The sequence below is a fragment of the Nycticebus coucang genome, chromosome 11, assembly GCF_027406575.1.
Source record: "Nycticebus coucang isolate mNycCou1 chromosome 11, mNycCou1.pri, whole genome shotgun sequence".
Taxonomy (NCBI): domain Eukaryota; kingdom Metazoa; phylum Chordata; class Mammalia; order Primates; family Lorisidae; genus Nycticebus; species Nycticebus coucang.
Window position 1 is genome coordinate 45207252 of NC_069790.1, and position 17950 is coordinate 45225201.

The 17950-nt window shown below is 33.1% G+C and overlaps 1 protein-coding gene across 5 annotated transcripts in view; it reads left to right on the forward strand.

The window, feature by feature from the left end:
- The window catches only part of DGKB (diacylglycerol kinase beta), a 727110-nt gene that overhangs the window by 279361 nt on the left and 429799 nt on the right, over positions 1–17950 (forward strand). For all 5 annotated transcript variants that reach the window (XR_008372899.1, XM_053553744.1, XM_053553743.1 and 2 more), the window contains 2 exons: positions 857–889; positions 9135–9251. Coding sequence is in view for 4 of the 5 variants with exons in the window: in XM_053553744.1 (XP_053409719.1) it covers positions 857–889; positions 9135–9251 (150 nt within the window). In the remaining variant the exon portion in view is untranslated. The remainder of the gene's footprint in view (positions 1–856; positions 890–9134; positions 9252–17950) is intronic.

Below are 17950 nucleotides of genomic sequence, written 5' to 3' on the forward strand. Positions count from 1 at the left end.
GAGTATTCCCTCCTTATGAGGGACACAGAAATATCAAGAACTCCTGTCTAACTTTCCTCCTCCCCCTAGCCATGGTAAATCTTTATGTAGCATAGTGCACGTGTGTGAATAGTCAACTATTCTACTAAATTTATCTTTTATGTTCTAAGTCTCACAAAATGCAGGCTTTTGAACAACAACCTTTCCTCTGTTTCTGGCCACTAGAAAAACCTTTCCAAGGTGACTCAGAAAGATAGTAGTGATGGCACACAAGTGAAAATGCATTCATGAAGGCCAGCATCAGTATATTAACCTGATATTTTTTAATTACTCTCAAGTAAAAATTTTGCCACTTATTTATTTCTATATTTTACCGATATTAATGAATTCTTCTCCTTGTTTCCAGAGTATCACAAAATATAACATACACCATAAACTAAGTCTACATCCAAAAGACAATGAACATTTTTAGGAAGGAATGAGAGTTGGCCTGGAAAGTGGCAAGAGGGACGAGTAAAGGGACAAATTAAAATTTAGTGGGAATAGTTCATCAGGAATAATGGAACTTCGAGATGAAATCTTCTTCCAAAATATAAATGTGACATATTAAATTTGTATAGAGGCCTGTGTACTTTGAGTGGATTAAGTTGTATTTTGGATAAATAATTTCACAACCTAACTCACTCTGAATTAGAACATTTCATATTTAATGAAAAAAACTATTTAATTTAAGGAAATAGAAAAACCTTATATCAAAGAAATGCATTTTTAATTTATTTGTTTATTTTATGGGACTATAGTGATATAAGAACCTTATTGATATTTTGTTTTCAGTTTGATTTTTTCAGCTTTAATATGAACTTCTCTTTTTCAACAGACTCTGCCCACTTCAGGAGTTTCAGTTCCTGAGGTGCGTAAGCGTAAAAAGATTTTCACACTACAATTATAGGTCATTCTGTATTTTATATTGTTATGAAGAACATTTGGGGCTGTCTCCATAACCTACTATTATTAATTTTTATATTTTATTTCCCCCATTTCTGATATTTGGCAAAATAATCTTTGTATTTTCAGTGATGGGATAGATTTAAAAAAATTCTGATCTGCATTTGTGATAAGCATTACGAAAACAAGAAGTTAGGCGACGGAGAGTAGAGAGAGAAAAATATAAGTTACATGGTGAAGAGTTTTGACCAAAAATAGTGTCATTCTTATTCGTCATGCTAAAATGTAAATACGTTGCAGAGAATCCAAAATGATTAATCTTTTGAGCCATCAAAACGTACATTTCAATGGTAGTATGTTGAGAAACTTGCTGTCTTTGACGTGCCCATCACTGTAAAGAGTTCATATCCATTAATCGTGCCATCGAATAAAAAGTCACTGGAATAAAATATAGTCACAGAACAAATCGCTTTTCTTTTGAAAATAAATGTCAGAACCACCAGGACATTTATTTTCAGTTGTTAGCTTAACCTTTGCGTTAGTGAAGCAAAACTTCCACGTTGTTCTGTGACAATATACTATTCAATTGTTATTATCTCTATATGAAATGCCCAAATGTTTTCCTTAAAATTCTAACTTGAACCTGCTTGCTTAGGAAGATATTATTTATAATATATTAATATTACATAAAAGTATACATTTATTTAGAGGATTACATAGTTGCGTAAAAGTGTAATAACCTCTTTTTCCTCCCCAACAAAAAACAGTTTTGAAAACATTATGGACTTCCTCATTGAATTAAAAAAATTCAAACTTTTAACCAGAGTTATATTTGTACATATGCTTAGAGAAATGCTTAAAACATAATGTTTTTTATCTGAGGAAGTATTGAATTGATTTTGAATTCTTTAAATGAGTCAATCCATTATTATCATAATTGTAAAAGAGATGTTAAATTACACACTCAAGTGACAATAGCATTAGAAAAGTTTATCATTTTATCAAATTATGTGTGGGAGAGTTAATTTTATATTTTCATGTTCTTGAGTTTATTTTTGTCCCAATTATAAGCCCACCAAATGAATATAGGCACTGCATTTGAGATTTTCAATTTCTCTTAAGATTTGTAAGTCTACAAAGATTTCTCACATCTAGTTTTAAACCTGTATCATAGATATTGAATAAATAGATCTAAATTTTTATTTTCACAATGTGCTTCTTTTCATTTTTTTAAGAAATCACTTATGTCCTAATATATAGTTTTCAAAAGTTATGCAAACATTTTTATTTTTCTGGCAAGAAATATTGGTTTACAATAACTTATACTTCCCACTTCCCCCAAAATCACTATCTAAGTTTTTTTTCAACCATGTTGTTCCAGAAATTTCCTTAAGCCCATGTATGGATATATGCATGAGCAAGTGTGTGAATATACATATATATACACACACACAGCAAGAAACCTTATGTTCTACCATCAGGAGCAGTTGCTCTTTGGTTAACTGAAAATGTGTATGTGGGAGAACATGTAGAAAGATATATACATACATTAAACATTTAACTTAACTTAAAATATATAAATATCTATTCATTGGCCACACTTTGGGTTAGCATCGAGGACTTTTCCATGAGGACAGATTTTCTTATTAGAAATGGTATATAGCCTTTCTTGCATATAGTATAATCTTATCACCCATAATGTTCAGTTTTCATTTTTTTAAAGTGTAAATAAAGCATAAAGACATCTGTGAAGCATTTTGAGTATAAAAATACTCATGTTTATTATTAATTACCAAAGCTCTCACAGTGGTTGTGTCTAAACTCCTCATAAAACAACACTGCTCCCAGCTTACATTATTGTGTCTTTCCAAAGCATGCAAGTTAGTTTTCATGGAAACGACTCTTCCATTTTGTATGCACAATTAAATGGTTTGAGTAATCATTAAATTACAGTTACAATAACAAGATGAAGTTTTACTTGGAACTGGCATAAACAGACTGGGGACCACACAGAATCACTATGTTGAGCATTTGGCTGAACCAATAGAAGGAGATAATGAGAGTGAGTCTAGCATTGGACAGTGGCCTCCTGGCTCTTCACCTCCAGCTTAGTGTGGCCAACAATCATGTGGTTTATAAAAAGAGTGGAGAGTAAGTGTAAGTGAAGGTGCAGTTGGATACAAAGTCTGCTTTTATATTTAATTACTTGTATATCAATGAATATCATTTTTATGTGTGGAGGTTATATAGACACACAATGCTATTTCATAATGGTGTTACCACGAGCTGACACATATACAAAATTACAGGAAATTTTGTCATGTATGCTTACATTCTTAAAATTCCTTCCCTCCAGTCAGGATTCCTTGAACAAAAATCTTGTGAGTGGTTTACACTCAGTCTGAAATGATCCTAGGAGAAAATACACACTTCATGTGTGACGTAGGAAAACTATAACTTTGAGGCCAAATCTCTAAGTGTGCCTGCAAATTTGGGAAGTGGGCAGCAGCTCCATTACTTTAAAACTAGGCTTCATTTTGTTTGTTTGTTGCCTGCCAACTTCCCCAGGTCATCACAATAACTATTGCCAGTTATGGTGACTCAGCCCCCAGAGCATAATAAGGTAAATACAGTACTTTTTACAACATCTCTTTACCGTGAGGACCTAAGCAGCATACCTCTGATAAAGTTATTAACAAAATACATATCTAGATGCATATATACACATATAATTCATTCTCTCAATGAAGAGAGAGAATTTACTAAATGCTTTTTTTATACCAGTATTTTCATCTAAATTTTCTCAATTTATCTTCCCTTGCACCTCCACATTTTATAGGTGAAATACAGTGATGGTGAGTGACTTAAGTTTGCACAGAAATAAGAACGAAAGCTGGGATGTGGCCTCTAAGCCCACATTTTTGCCTTCACCCAAAGTTATTTTTGCTTTTTTATTAAGAACTTCCCTAACTAAACTCAAAAGAAATGGAAACGCTTAGACTTTATATCTACATATTATATCATATTTATGTTTAACATTTGACAAAACCTTTTGAAAAATCAAGATGATTTTGCTAGCCAGAAATTACTTTTCGTGCAACTTCCAAGGACTACTAACAGATTTAGAACCTTTGCCAATTATGAAATGAATTTATTTCCACCAATGTTCAAATCCCACAATAAGTTCATATTAACTGAAGGTGTAGATTTGCAGTTATTAGTACGATGGTTTCTCAGAGCTTAGAACCTTTATATTTATAAGCTCTGATGAATAAAGTAATGCTTCTGTGTCAAGGAGATCTTAAATAAAGTGCCTATATATATTTGATACCTTGGGCAAAAGTTCTAGGGTTTCTCAGAAATTATCGTGGCCTAGCTCCCATGTTAAAAAGGGCTGAGACTGCATTCAGGCAAGTTGTGCAGGAAATAGTAACAGGGAGCAAGTTCTAGGGTTAAGCAATGGAGGTATTGGCACCTTTATAGTTTAGTACCAATGGAGGTGCATTGCTGCTGCCAGTCTGTCATGCTGAGGTTGGACAAAGAGGAAAAAACCCTGTGCTCGAGGTAATCATCACTTGCTGCCTGTAGTTTGCCGGTGATGGTGATCAATACCAGCAGGTTTAAGGATTGTAGTAAACAACTCTTTTGTGAAAGCAGTTTTCACCAATGTATAAATACTCTACCTCTGAGAATCAGCATGACATAGAAAGAGATTCTCTCTATCAAAGCACATATTTAAAATGAAGTCTTTTTACTTCACTTATTTCATCTTTCTGTTTTCTGTGAATGGTCTTTTGGTTTTATTTTTTATTCTCTGTGTATTATGATGATTATTCTTTTGGAATTCTAATACAATACATTCTCCAGTTAAGATCTGTTGTGCTCTGTATGAAGTCTAAGGATCACAAAACACTGAATTCTATATTTAAAATGTCTGCATAGCAAACACAAATGGTTGATATTTGAAAATGTTCAAATATCAATAACTGTATTTTATATCTTGAAGTTGTGTGTTCTATATTCTTTCATTTTTTTAGAGTCGTTATTTTCAGTGTTTGAATAAATTATATTGATTAAAGCAATGATTTTCCAACTCCTTTTTATGAGTAGGATAAAAATTCATCTGACAGAAGGAAATCTGCCTTAATTACAGCAATGTAATTTATTTTCTAATTTAGAGCCAAAAAATTAAAGAAAAAACCTGAAGGTTAAATGGTAAACACTGACCCTTATGATCATAGAGCAATTTTATCCTGCTGCAAAATAAAGTTGATAAGCTCTTTCTGAAACTTTTCAATAACTTCTCTAATGGGAGTTGACTCTCTTAAGTATCATTATAGAGCTTTGCCTGTCAGGGCTCATGAACCCCCAAAACATGCTAGGGAAATGCTGTTGGACAGCAAATTTTTCAAAGATACAATTGCTTCCACCTTCCCATTCTTCATATAAAAAAGGAAAAAAAATAATCAAGATTTTACCAATGGAAATAGGAGAATGGATCCATCTACCATTCTGTTAGCCTATGCTGCTTAAATAAAATGTAGTGAATAACTCATAAGAGCTTCTATACAAGTTGGAAATAAACATATAACAAAAGAGTATAACAACAAGAAAACCCTAGGAAACATGAAGTAGTTAGTATAAGTCTTTGCTGTTTTAAAATTTTTAGTCTCTGTTAATTCAAAAAAATTCTTATACTGACATCTTTTTACCCAAAGAAATCACTGGGGTTTTCTTGACATGAGTGTTTGTGTTTATGTGTTTAAATGAATGTTTACCATTTTCATTTAGTTAGATAATATAATAAAATATGCATACAGATGGATATACTGAGGATTTTCAAGATTACCTAAATATGTACATATCTTACATAATTCTAGATTTCAAAAATATGCCCTCATCAATTGAAAACTCAATTTTAGTTTTAAAATTTGTTTTTTTTTTCTTTTTCTTAATTTTTACTATTGTTTAGTCTCCTTCCCAACTTACTCAGAAGGATGACTTATTGGAGGGGCAGCTGAAGCCATTTAATCAACTGCTATCTCTCTTAGTTGGAGGTTTCTACCACATGGGAATTTCCTAACTACCCTGTTTCCTCGAAAATAAGACATCCTCCGAAAATAAGACCTACTTACAGGAAAGATAAGATGTCCAACTGAAAATAAGACCTAGCGCATCTTTGGGAGCACACCTTAAAATAAGACACTGTCTTATTTTCGGGGAAACAGGGTACCTGCATGGCCAAAATAATGTTAACAGATGACTTGGTAGTTCTTTAAAGTCATATATTTACATATATTAAATTTCCAGTAGTACATAAATACATAATCTGGTACAAATAGTCATGTTCAGTGTAACCAACTTAAATTTTATTTAATTCTTCTAACCTAAACATTTTATGAATTTTCAAATGGCAGTTGTTAGATAATGTTGCAGAATAATTATTAAGGTATAGATTTTATATTGTATATTTTTTATAAAACATCAATTCCATATTTTAGATGCCTGTTACCAAGAATCCTGGGGTGAATTATTTCTATATTCCTTGGCAACATTAAGTTTTTGAACTACTAACACAAGCCATGTGTTTGGAAACATACACATTGAATTTAACCTATTTAAACTAGCAAAATTATATCTAATGCAACTAGCAAAATTATATCTCTGTGTATATGTATGTATGTATGTGTATATATATGTGTGTGTGTGTACATACATATATACACACATACACAGTTGCAAAAAAATACTTTCTATTATGGCCATGAGCACCCAAATGGGGAACTATACCTGTTTTATATCATTTATAATAACTTTTGCTTATGAGCTATATACTCTAATATGGACTCCATGTTAAGGATGTTCTATGTTTCCTGTTAGACCTTATGTAATTCTAGGAAATAGTATCACTATTTCCATTTTGCAAAAGAATGAGCTCTCCAGGTTATAGAATAATTAATAGAGATGAGATTCACCTCAGGGTTTCTGATTGCCAACCTCAACCTATGATAAATTCATTTTATGCATTATATCATTAATTACTTGTGGAAAATATTATAATTTACAAGTTTTGAAAGAAAGCATTTCCTTGAAAAAAAAATCAACATTTTTGCCAGAAATTAGGCCTATATGGAAGCACATGATTTTCCAAAGATTTCAATTTTTAAGAATCTTATCCCATCCATTTTCAGTCACACACCAAATTTATTCAATGTTTCTGTATTATCAAATTGCAAAGTCTATGGACTATACAAGTTAGCATTTATTTTAGTCAGAGATTTCTAAACTATCTAGCCCTAAAGTGTTTAATAACAGCTTTACTTTCAAAGCTACTTAAAAATAACTTTCTAACTTATGGAAATTGAAATGATACCCAAACAAAACAAAGATAGGGACTAGGAAATAAATATATGTGATAGGAAATACACGGCCTTAAGCCCCCAGGGCAGACATTGCTAATCTATCACGACAGCTTTTCAAATCACGCCTAGATATGGCCCAAGAATCCTCAACACAAGCCTCTTTTAAAAGTTGTGTATGTGTGTGTGTCTGTGTTTTAATGTTAAGTTTCCCTCATTTCTTCATTCATTTATTCTGACTTTTGTCAGGCACTGATCTAGGATCTTATATAGAACAGTGAAACCCTGAAAGTCCTTTTTCTTATGGAACTTCGATTAAAATGGGGAAACACTGGCATTAAGCAAATCCAATAAGTAATATTTCAAGTTGTAATAAATTATATTCATAAAGGATGCTACATGTACTAGAGAAACCTTTCTGACGTTTAACCTGAGACCTGAATAAAAACCAAGCCCCACAAGTAAACATGGTCATGTTTTCAGCAGAGTAAAGCCTGATGGCAAAAGCTCTTAATTAAAAGCATGATTGTTGTGATCAAGGAACAATAATGAGGCCAGTGAAGCTAGAGTAGAGTAAAAAGGGATGAATGTGATTTTGTGCAAAGAACTGAGGGTAGGGAGACAACAGATAAAGATCGATCCATTACGTGATGGTTACGACAATCTAAGCAAAAAAGGCCAATAGTAGCTTAAATTATGTAACAGTGAAGGCAGTAGGTAATCATCCAGTTTGTGATTTACTTTCAAAGAGGAGTGAGTATAGGCAGGAAATTAAAAAAATAATTTTGGATATTTTAAACACATGTGGAGGGATAGAAAGGGTATTTTTGTATAGGAGTTATGTTTCAAAAGAGATTGGAACAAGAAATATATGTTTAGAAGTCTTCATAAAAACGAAATTGAATCCCTTGGGGCATAAATGAAGTTACCTAGGGAGCCGGTGTAGACATGGCTACACAATGAAGGTGAGTAGTCTGAGAACAAGGTCAAGTCTTCCGGGTTGCAAAGCTTAAGGAAGAATGAAAGATAGAGACCAAGAGGAAGCAAGGAGTAAAGTAAGAAGAGAACTAAGAGAAAGAAGTGTCCTCAGTGCCGAGTGGGGCAAGTGTTCAAGAAGGAAGATGAGATCAATTCTGTCAAATGCCGCTGGGAGTTTTGAAAAGATGATGACTGACCATTAGATGTGGTGACAAAACGGTTATTGATGATTTAATACAAGTTGATTGGGTGGAGTCATGATAGAAGTTGATTAGAAAGGGGGAGAAGACAACACCCTATTTTTTTTTATGATGGGGAACAAAGAAATTGGCTGGGATAGAATGCAAGTTTTAAACTGTAGAATATCATTAATATAAATAGTATCTCAAAGTCAATCATGCAATAAGAATCCTTGGGCAATATTGCCTGTATTTATAGGTATTCTTTTAGCACTCAATACCAAATCCTTTAAATTATAATCCTATAATATTTATCATACCATTTCTTATGACAATGATCAACTTTAGTAGTCACTCATAACTTGTGATAAAAAGTCATAATTGGGCACATAGGGATAATACAATTCGTTTATATTTAACATTGTTTCTTTAACTGACACATATTTTTTTTTTTTTGTAGAGACAGAACTGACACATATTTTAAAAATGAAACTATGACATGTATTGAGCCAATTAAAAGCAACAGCTTTCACATCATTCATTGGAACTTCAAATTACAAATTTGGCCTCAAGTTTATAACCATAAGACTCTTCTATTAGTTGTTTCATTTGATAAAACAAGTCAACATTTGTTTATGTTGATTATTTTTTAATTATTATTTTTATAAAATATTTTAATAAAACATTTTTACAGGAAAGACAAGCAACAGTGAAAAAAGAAAAGAGTGGTCCCCAGCAGGCAAACAAAGTGACTGACAAGAACAAAATGCAAAGAGCCAACTCCGTTACTGTGGATGGGCAAGGCCTACAGGTAGTACTTTTGAAGTTCAAATTTTAGTAACTTTTATATTTGTTACTTCTATGCTTACAAAGTGCCATATGTGCAGCTATCAACACATTTATTTCATGTGCATATTAGCATAGTAGACTATTTCAGAAAGAACTTTATTAATGTATCAAGATGTCAGTCTTATAGTTGATTGACAGAATGACATTCTGGTTAGATTAATCATTTGTGATGTTATCTCCATTTAAATTCAAATGGGCAAGAGATCTTGTGTCAATCTGAAAGTTTTTGCAAATTATCTTCAAATATACACGTTTATTAGATATATATGTGATATTTATTTACAGATATTCTTTCTCTCTATGTATATACTTATATTTAGTGTGATTATGATTTTGAAGAGTCATTTGATTGCAAAAATATGTCTTTAGGAAAGAAGGAAATGAACTAAATTCGTATGAATGCCTTTATTCCTAAATGAGTGAATAATAAAAATAAATAATTTGTTTTAATTTATTTATATCTTTCAAAATTTTAAATGACATTTAAAACCTCATATACATTTCTAGTTTATAGGAGATACAGGTAGTTCAAAATCACCTTTTAGAGGTTCTAAAAAATTATGCTATGATCTCTGATATGAAGAATAATACTTCTTCCTGTCAGCATTTTAAGATATTTTATAGCACAAATATATTACATTTTTAACTTTTATTTCTTACTCCAAATATGAAAGCAATCAACAAAGTAGGCTTAATCTATTATACTACAGATCATAGATCTTGTCTGTGATACTATAGAAAAAGTCTTTTCTATTTCTCAGTTTGTAAGCACAGTTTAGGACACATAGTCAATGCCCAAATGTTTGTTTCTTTATTTTCTCATCAAAAATGAATGTCTCATCAAAAATTTGAAAATAATTTGTTAAACATGGATAATCAAGTTACTTCGTGATTTTGTTCTTCTAAAAAAAGGGTGAATAGAAATTTTTTATAATTATTAAACTTAACTACAAAAAAAGGGAATTCTAAATGATAAAATTATTATATTTGTTAGAGAGTATGTAATTCAATTATCAAGAGTAAATCTGGGTGTACTTTTTTGGAGTCATATTTGTGTCTTTAGAAATTCTACTAAGGGTCTTAAATATGAAATATCCACAAGTTTGAAACCAAAAAGTTTCACTAATTAAATCATCCAGTATAACATTTTTTGAGGAAAAAAACCCAAAATTTCGATTTAATACATGGATTGCAAATACTGATTAGTTTAAATCTTTAGTCTCTCTGGATTCCTACAGTGAAATTCAGGAAAGGGAAGCCTCATTCTGAAATCTATTTATATTTCATGCATTTCAAGCTCATACTTTTCACCATGGAAGGGAAGAATATACTACCCCGTTTTCCCGAAAATAAGACATCCTCTGGAAATAAGACCTACTTACAGGAAAGATAAGACGTCCCCTGAAAATAAGACCTAGCGCATCTTTGGGAGCACACCTTGAAATAAGACACTGTCTTATTTTCGGGAAAACAGGATATTTATTAAATGGTATAATCTAAGCACTAAGGTAATATTCTATATGTTAACTTGATTAATTCTCTTCATAAACTTATGTGTTCCCTATGTGTACCATTTTATTACCAACATTTTCAAAATTATATTGTGTTCAGAAGTCAGGTAACTATACCTAAAACCAGTCAGTTGTAAAACCAAAGTTAGAATGAGGACATGTGAATCAGAGTTTACACATTTAACTCATCAGACACCATGTCTCATTACTTAAAACATTTTAACGTGTATGTATCTGTTAACTCTCTGGCCATTTTGTTCTTCCCTGTACTTTTATATTGCCACAGGCAGTGAGATAAAAATCACATGTGCAATAAAAGTGTAACGTCTCTCATCTCACTTTCTCAAGATCTGTATAATCATACCAGAATTTACCCAAACATCAAACCAAAACTAAATAGCATATGCAGAGTGTTTTAACGACTTTAAACGTACATAGCAATATGTGTATAAGTTCTATTTTATTTTTATTCAAAAAATTATCTGATATAAGGGTGGACATAAAGTTCCTGGGCAATTTAAAGTAGATTAACATAGTAAATTGGACACAAACTTTCTGTGTCCACTCTGTATTTTATCTTGCTAAAACTAAATTAGTCACATTAAAAAAGACAGATAATTGGGCAGCACCTGTGCCTCAAAGGAGTAGGGCACCATATACCAGAAGTGGCGAGTTCAAACCCAGCCCTGGCCAAAAACTGAAAAAAAATAAAAAAATAAAAAAAATCAAACCCATAGATAATTAACATTCAATGGGGATGTGTTTTATCTCTTCAACCAGATAATACATTTCCTAACTGCTTTTGGCATAAAATGTGTCAGCTAAGTCAGCAGGCAAACTGTAGATATTAGACCTAACAAAGCAGCAGTAAAAAAAAAAATACTGTAGGGCAGCACCTGTGGCTTAAAGGAGTAGGGCACCGGCCCCATATGCCGGAGATGGCGGGTTCAAACCCAGCCCCGGCCAAAAACTGCAAAATAATAATAATAATACTATAATTGCAATCACAAACTTTTTTAAGTTTTAAAATATTTGTGTATAATCATGTACAATAGTCTCTTGCAGCTCAGTGGAATGGACCAAAATATGATACACACAGTTTTGGAGAAAATGTAAGAAGTAAAAAAATAAATTCCTGGCTATCTATTTTGTATACAATTAATAATCTTAGTAATTTTGTGTTATGGCTGTCAATTTAAAATAGTAAAACTTATTGTTTTTTATCAGGAAAGGTAAAAGGATCTATCAGCAAATTAAATTTTTCTGTGAGCTTTAAAAAATACATATCATGAAAAAGCATTGAGTCGCAGCCCAGTTTGCATAGAACTCAGTGACAGAAGAGACCTACACTGCTTAAAGAAGACAATTAATCATAGTTAAGCCCATTCATCTTATTTCTTTCCAGCTAACCAGCATAATGATCAGGATTATTATTTCTAATTAGAGGAAGTAATAGATCATGTATAACCTTAGGATGAGTCTCATTAATTAACCCTAGTCCTAGGGACTTCAAATAGAGGTGGTTGGACACTCTGTCTTCGTCAGTGCTCACACCATGGGTTTACACTCAATACACACGATCATGTATAACCGAACTACAATTTCTCAACATGTAAGAGATATAAACTATAGATGACTCTCCCACATGCAACAAATAAGGAAAAAAAAAAAAGAACAATTGTTTGAACTATTATGTTGAACTTATCTTGTCCCCAGATATTCTTTGAGTAACATTTTCAAACAAAGAGATCACTTGAGAACTAACAATCTAGTCTACAATACTTTTAACATAGAAAAAAAGGGTATCTTTACCCACACATTTGCTTTTCACTATTGCCTTCCTTATTTGCTCTATCTTATTCCTGTAATCACCTACTGTAAACCAAACATACACACACAGTTTACATAACTATATAGTGTGTCTATAAAATTAATTTATCTTCTTTGATAGATGTGTGTGTGATGTTCACTTTATCATAGAATTCTCAATTTTGTTGACTTTTTCAACAAAGTCATAAGCAGTTCTTCATTGTCATTGTAAGTCCTTAAGTTTAGAATTATGCTATAGTTTTGAGTATTACAACAACCTTTAATCTAAGTCCCTATCTCCATATACATAATGTGATAGATGATAAATGATATAAAAATAGAGCTGAATAAGATAAGAAATGTCAGAGCAGAAAGTTGGTTGGAATCCTCTATATTTTAACAAAATAGCCAAAGTAGGCCTTATTAAGAAGATGATATTTGGGTAAAGATCCAAGTGGTGATGCAGTTGATGATGTAGATATATGGAAAATGTACAGCCCTAAGGCAAATATATGCCTGGAAAGTTCTAGGATCGAGAAGAAACTGCATGGTTGGAGCAGGGTGGGAAAGAAGGTAAGTGACAGACAGTAGTACTTTGGTAACTGGGGCTGTGGGGAGGGCTAGATGCTCTAAAGCCCTGAAAGCCCGAATAAAGACTTTGATCTTAGATCTGAGTGAGATGAGGAGACTTTGGTAGGATGATTAAGTACATAAGTAACATGATTTGGATTTTATTTTAAAAGGTTCACTGTTATTGAGATAGATGGTGGGGAGCAAGGAGTCCAGTAGATTGCTGCCATAGTTAACCAGGGGTAACAGGACGGGAATTTGGTAGAGTGGAGCAGTGGAGGTGGATAGATGGGATGGGATTCTACTCATTTTGAAGACAAGAGTTAAACAATATGCTGATTGATTGGATATAAGTTTGCAAGAAAGTAATGAGTCAGGGATATCCTGGAGATAGTTCCATTCATGCAATTAATATGGTGGAGTGGCCATTGATGGAAACAGAAACAGGTCTGGGGAATAAGAAATTTCTGAGATGGTTAGACATCCAAATAGAGATATTAAGTAGACAGAAAAATACGTTAATCTAGAGTTCAGGAGGAAAGACATGTGTGAACTTGTGAGTAAAACACATTGACAGCAGGTAAAACTGTCAGACAGGAATGTTTGAACTGGGATACAAAACCAGGCTGACTCTACAGTCATGCTGTTTAAATTTCTCCTATCTTAACCTGTCCCTTTATGTGAGTAAATAACATTTTACATGAAGGAACTCCATTCAGTATGAAGGGGGATACAAAGAGCATAGTCTCCTTTGAACATGCTGTGCACACCTGATTTATAAAAGTCTTCAGGATTTTACGTACCACAGATGGAATAAAATCTTTACTAAACGCTTTCACTCTTTATTAGTATTTTTTTCATTATACTGTTATTGCCTTTGCTCAGTGGTTTTTGAAAACTGTCTTGAGAAGGTACAGGGTTCTGTATAGATGCCTCAAGAAAAATGGTACAGTGATGGGAGATTCACAGTGGATTCAGGGCTATTTCATGCATTAAACAGAGAAGCTTGACAGTCATCTGTTTTACGTGCTGTTCCACTTAAGGTTATCCCAAATGCTGCATAAGTATGTATGGTGGGGAGCAAGGAGTCCTGTAGATTACTGTCATAGTTAACCAGGGGTAACAGGACGGGAATTTGGTAGAGTGGAGCAGTGGAGGTGGATAGACATATGTAATGGTTTTGTCTCTTACTTCCTACCCTACCAAAATCTGGAAAAAAGGATACAATATCTTTAGATGGCAAGAAATCAATTTTCTGAATCATTGAATTTTATATCTTATTTCAGATTTATGTTTGGAAGTAAAAATTCTTCATGTTAAAAAAGAATTAGACACTGTCCGAGAGAGAATTAGTTATCTAGAATAATACTGGTACAAGAATAATATCTAATACTCAGATATTATTTATTTTCACCAATAATATATTTTACACAAAAGAAACTAGTCCAGTATCATCTAAACTCCTGATTCTAAGGCTGTACTGTATGGCTGTCAGAGAACGTTCTTGTGTGTGCCCAATACTAACGTAAATGGGAATGATAGAACATAATTTTGGCAACTTACTCTCAAATGGTTAAGAGGGAATGTTAATTATATAGTCCTTACAACTTTTATGTAAATTTGGGATTGTTTCAAAAATTTAAACTAAAACTATCACTGTAAAATCTAAAAAAAAATTATTGTAATATATCGCAATAACACTTGATTCACAAAAATCAGATATACTGAGTTTCCAAATCCAAGAAAACTATTTATATTCCTTTTTATCAATAGTTATAATTTTCACTACAATCCAAATCGCCTCCCTAAACTGAATTCTGTAAAGGGAAGGCATAAGAATAGTCCATATATGTCTACTTCTCTGGAAACCAAGATCTGGAATCAAATAGTCACATTAAATTGACTGAAATATTACATCTATTATAATAATAACTACATTGATTTCTTGATCTCAGACTATTTAATATACAAAAATATTGACCAAAAAATGAGTATGCCCATATTCAACAATAAGACTAGCATAATGTAAAATAAAGAGCTGTCTAAGGGTTTTTAAATTAAGTTTCTATTGTTCTTCCCTTGGGGACTAGAGCTATTAGCAAGCTTGATGAAGAATAATGTGTCTCTCTATGCCTGATTCCATCTGTATCCAATTCTGTGACCCTATAGATAGTATCTTTAACAGCAATTACAATTAGGTCTGCAGCATGTGATGGGAAACAAAAAAATTCTTAAAATTCTTTAAAAGAAATATATGTGTGCTTATATCTATACACACACACACACACACACACACACACACACACACACCCTCTGTAAGCAGCAGCAAGAATTTCCAAGATACAGATGTAACATATAATGCAGGGGGGTGGAGAGGGTACAAAAATTTCTAAATTACCCTAATGCCAGTGGCTCTTTTTCTAAAGAAGACGCAGACTGTGGGAATAAAATGCTCATAGCAGCCTCTACATGTAGCGATCCAGCCACCCTGGACACCAGATGTAGGGAGCCAGCCCCCACATGACCCATGAGTGTCCCCATGCTTGGCAGTAATGAGGGAATGAGGGAAATAAAGAAAGACTATAGAAACTGAATACGATTTATAGAGTGGGCCCAGGAGGTCAATGAACTTTGTGGGAAACACAGCAAAGATCTCCAACTCCAGATGCACTTGGTTTTTATTATTATCTTGATTAGTTAATGGGTGTTTGCAACAACAACAAAATATACCACCCCATAACTGTTTAGCTATTGTTATTACTTTTACTTCTTAAGATACTTATCAATCACAAACAGGATGACAGAAAACAGAAGAAAAGGGAGCATGTGCTTTGGAGCTAGATGCCACCCAATTAATTCTTTGTTTCTGCAGGACAGATTAGTTGCCCCTTTACATCTTCTTTTGTTCCTGGAGGAACAAAACTGAATGCTCTTCTCTCACATTCACAGGAACTAATCTTTCTTGCTGAATGAGTCAGCTACATCTGTTGACCTAAAATGGCTTCCCAAGCCCTGGCAGGCCCCCAGCCAGGCTCTTGCAGACCTTTTCCTGAAGTCCTTTGATGTTCGAGCCAAGCTGTCTCATGAAGCCCCCAGTATAGTGTGTTCCTTTTGGAAGCTTATGTCCAAAAAAGACTGTACATGAAAATGGGATACCATCACACAACCTTTTGTATAGTCATTTCATTGTTATACCAATGTAACTGAATTCCCATAATCCTAACTTTCTTAATGTTCACCCACATCAAACATTAAGATGCTGCTGATTATTTCAGAATTACTGAACCAGGCAGTTGCATTTTTAACTTAGCAAACTTGAACATGACTGTGCAATACCACTGGTCTTTGGCTTAGCTTGACTCTAAGAGCTCCTTGCCTGGTCTCCTGTACCCCAAATGGTATGTATCCTCTGCTGGACTGGCCGATTTTTATAGTAGCAAAGGTCAGCACAGTTTTAAGGCATTATGAATGAGCATTGAAAAACATGCCAAATTTACTTGGAACTTTAACATTTTGAGTCTAAAATCACTAAATGCTTCCTTAACACCAGAGACACAGCAGTGGTTCTGTTTAATCACATATCCCCCCTTAAATATGGCTTTTATTAGGTGTTAGGTGCATTCCTCTAGGTCAGGCACCTGTTAATAGTATCCAAGGGGATGCTAATCCAGTATCTGATACCTTGCAAATAAACAGCACATTTTATTTGTGTTTTGTCTTATTTTCTAGGCTTCATTTATGATAAGAGGATGTGTGAGGAAAAGGTTACTAATTGTTTATTAATCCCAGTTTCCATATTGGGTATTTTATTTTTGTTGCTTGTGGAATATCATAATTCTTCTAAATTGCTTAATACTCTTGTGTTTTTCCAATGCATTGAATCTGTTTTTCCATCTCACTGCTTCCAAAAGGATATCTAGATTTAGCATTTTATTTCAAAATACTCTTCAGGCTATAATCTTTTAAAATGGAATGTTTATTTGTTCATAATCATATATCAATTAAAAAAATAATTGTTACTGACTTATAACTTATAATGATGGCTTTAAATATTCCAACGAATAAATATCTCTGAAAGCCATTGCAAAATATAGTTTCAAAAAGTGCTAAATATTTGACCTAGTGTGAATTTAAACATAATCTCATATAGTTGAATATGTTGAATTTGAGAAGGAAAGGAAAATTCATTGTAATGAGTATTTGTTCAAAACTTTTATTTAGCTTGAGATTCTATTCAAAAACAAGGAGTAATAATTCAAATTGAGTTAGAAATCAACTAAAATCTGTAACTATTTTGCATACGGAGACTTTAGGAGTTACAATGTGGTAAAAGAATGAGAAATAACAGAAAAATAAAGGAGGCTGGATGCCAGTCTCTAGGTGGAGGTGTTTTTTGGTATTTCTTCATTTTAGGTTTTAATGATGGAGGAGAAATGCCCCTTGTAAACTACCAGTGTTACCTAAACTGAAACCACCAAGGGGTTCCAGCCTGGACCTGGAAATCCAATTATGTAGACAAGGATTTACTGTGAGAAAATATTTAAGGAATTCTGTACTACAATATTTTAAAAATCTTCATATGATTCTGATTAGTTAGGTAAAGATGATCAAACGGGATTTAGGTTAGTGTGAAGTCACTAGAGGATTTTCACTGTCTGCTCCAACTGGGGAACAATCCCTAGCTATAACTTGGTTCCTACACCCCTTAACCTTTCATCCTATCAGGAGAGAAACTGGGGACCCCAGCTGACTGTCCCCTCCTAGGCCCAGC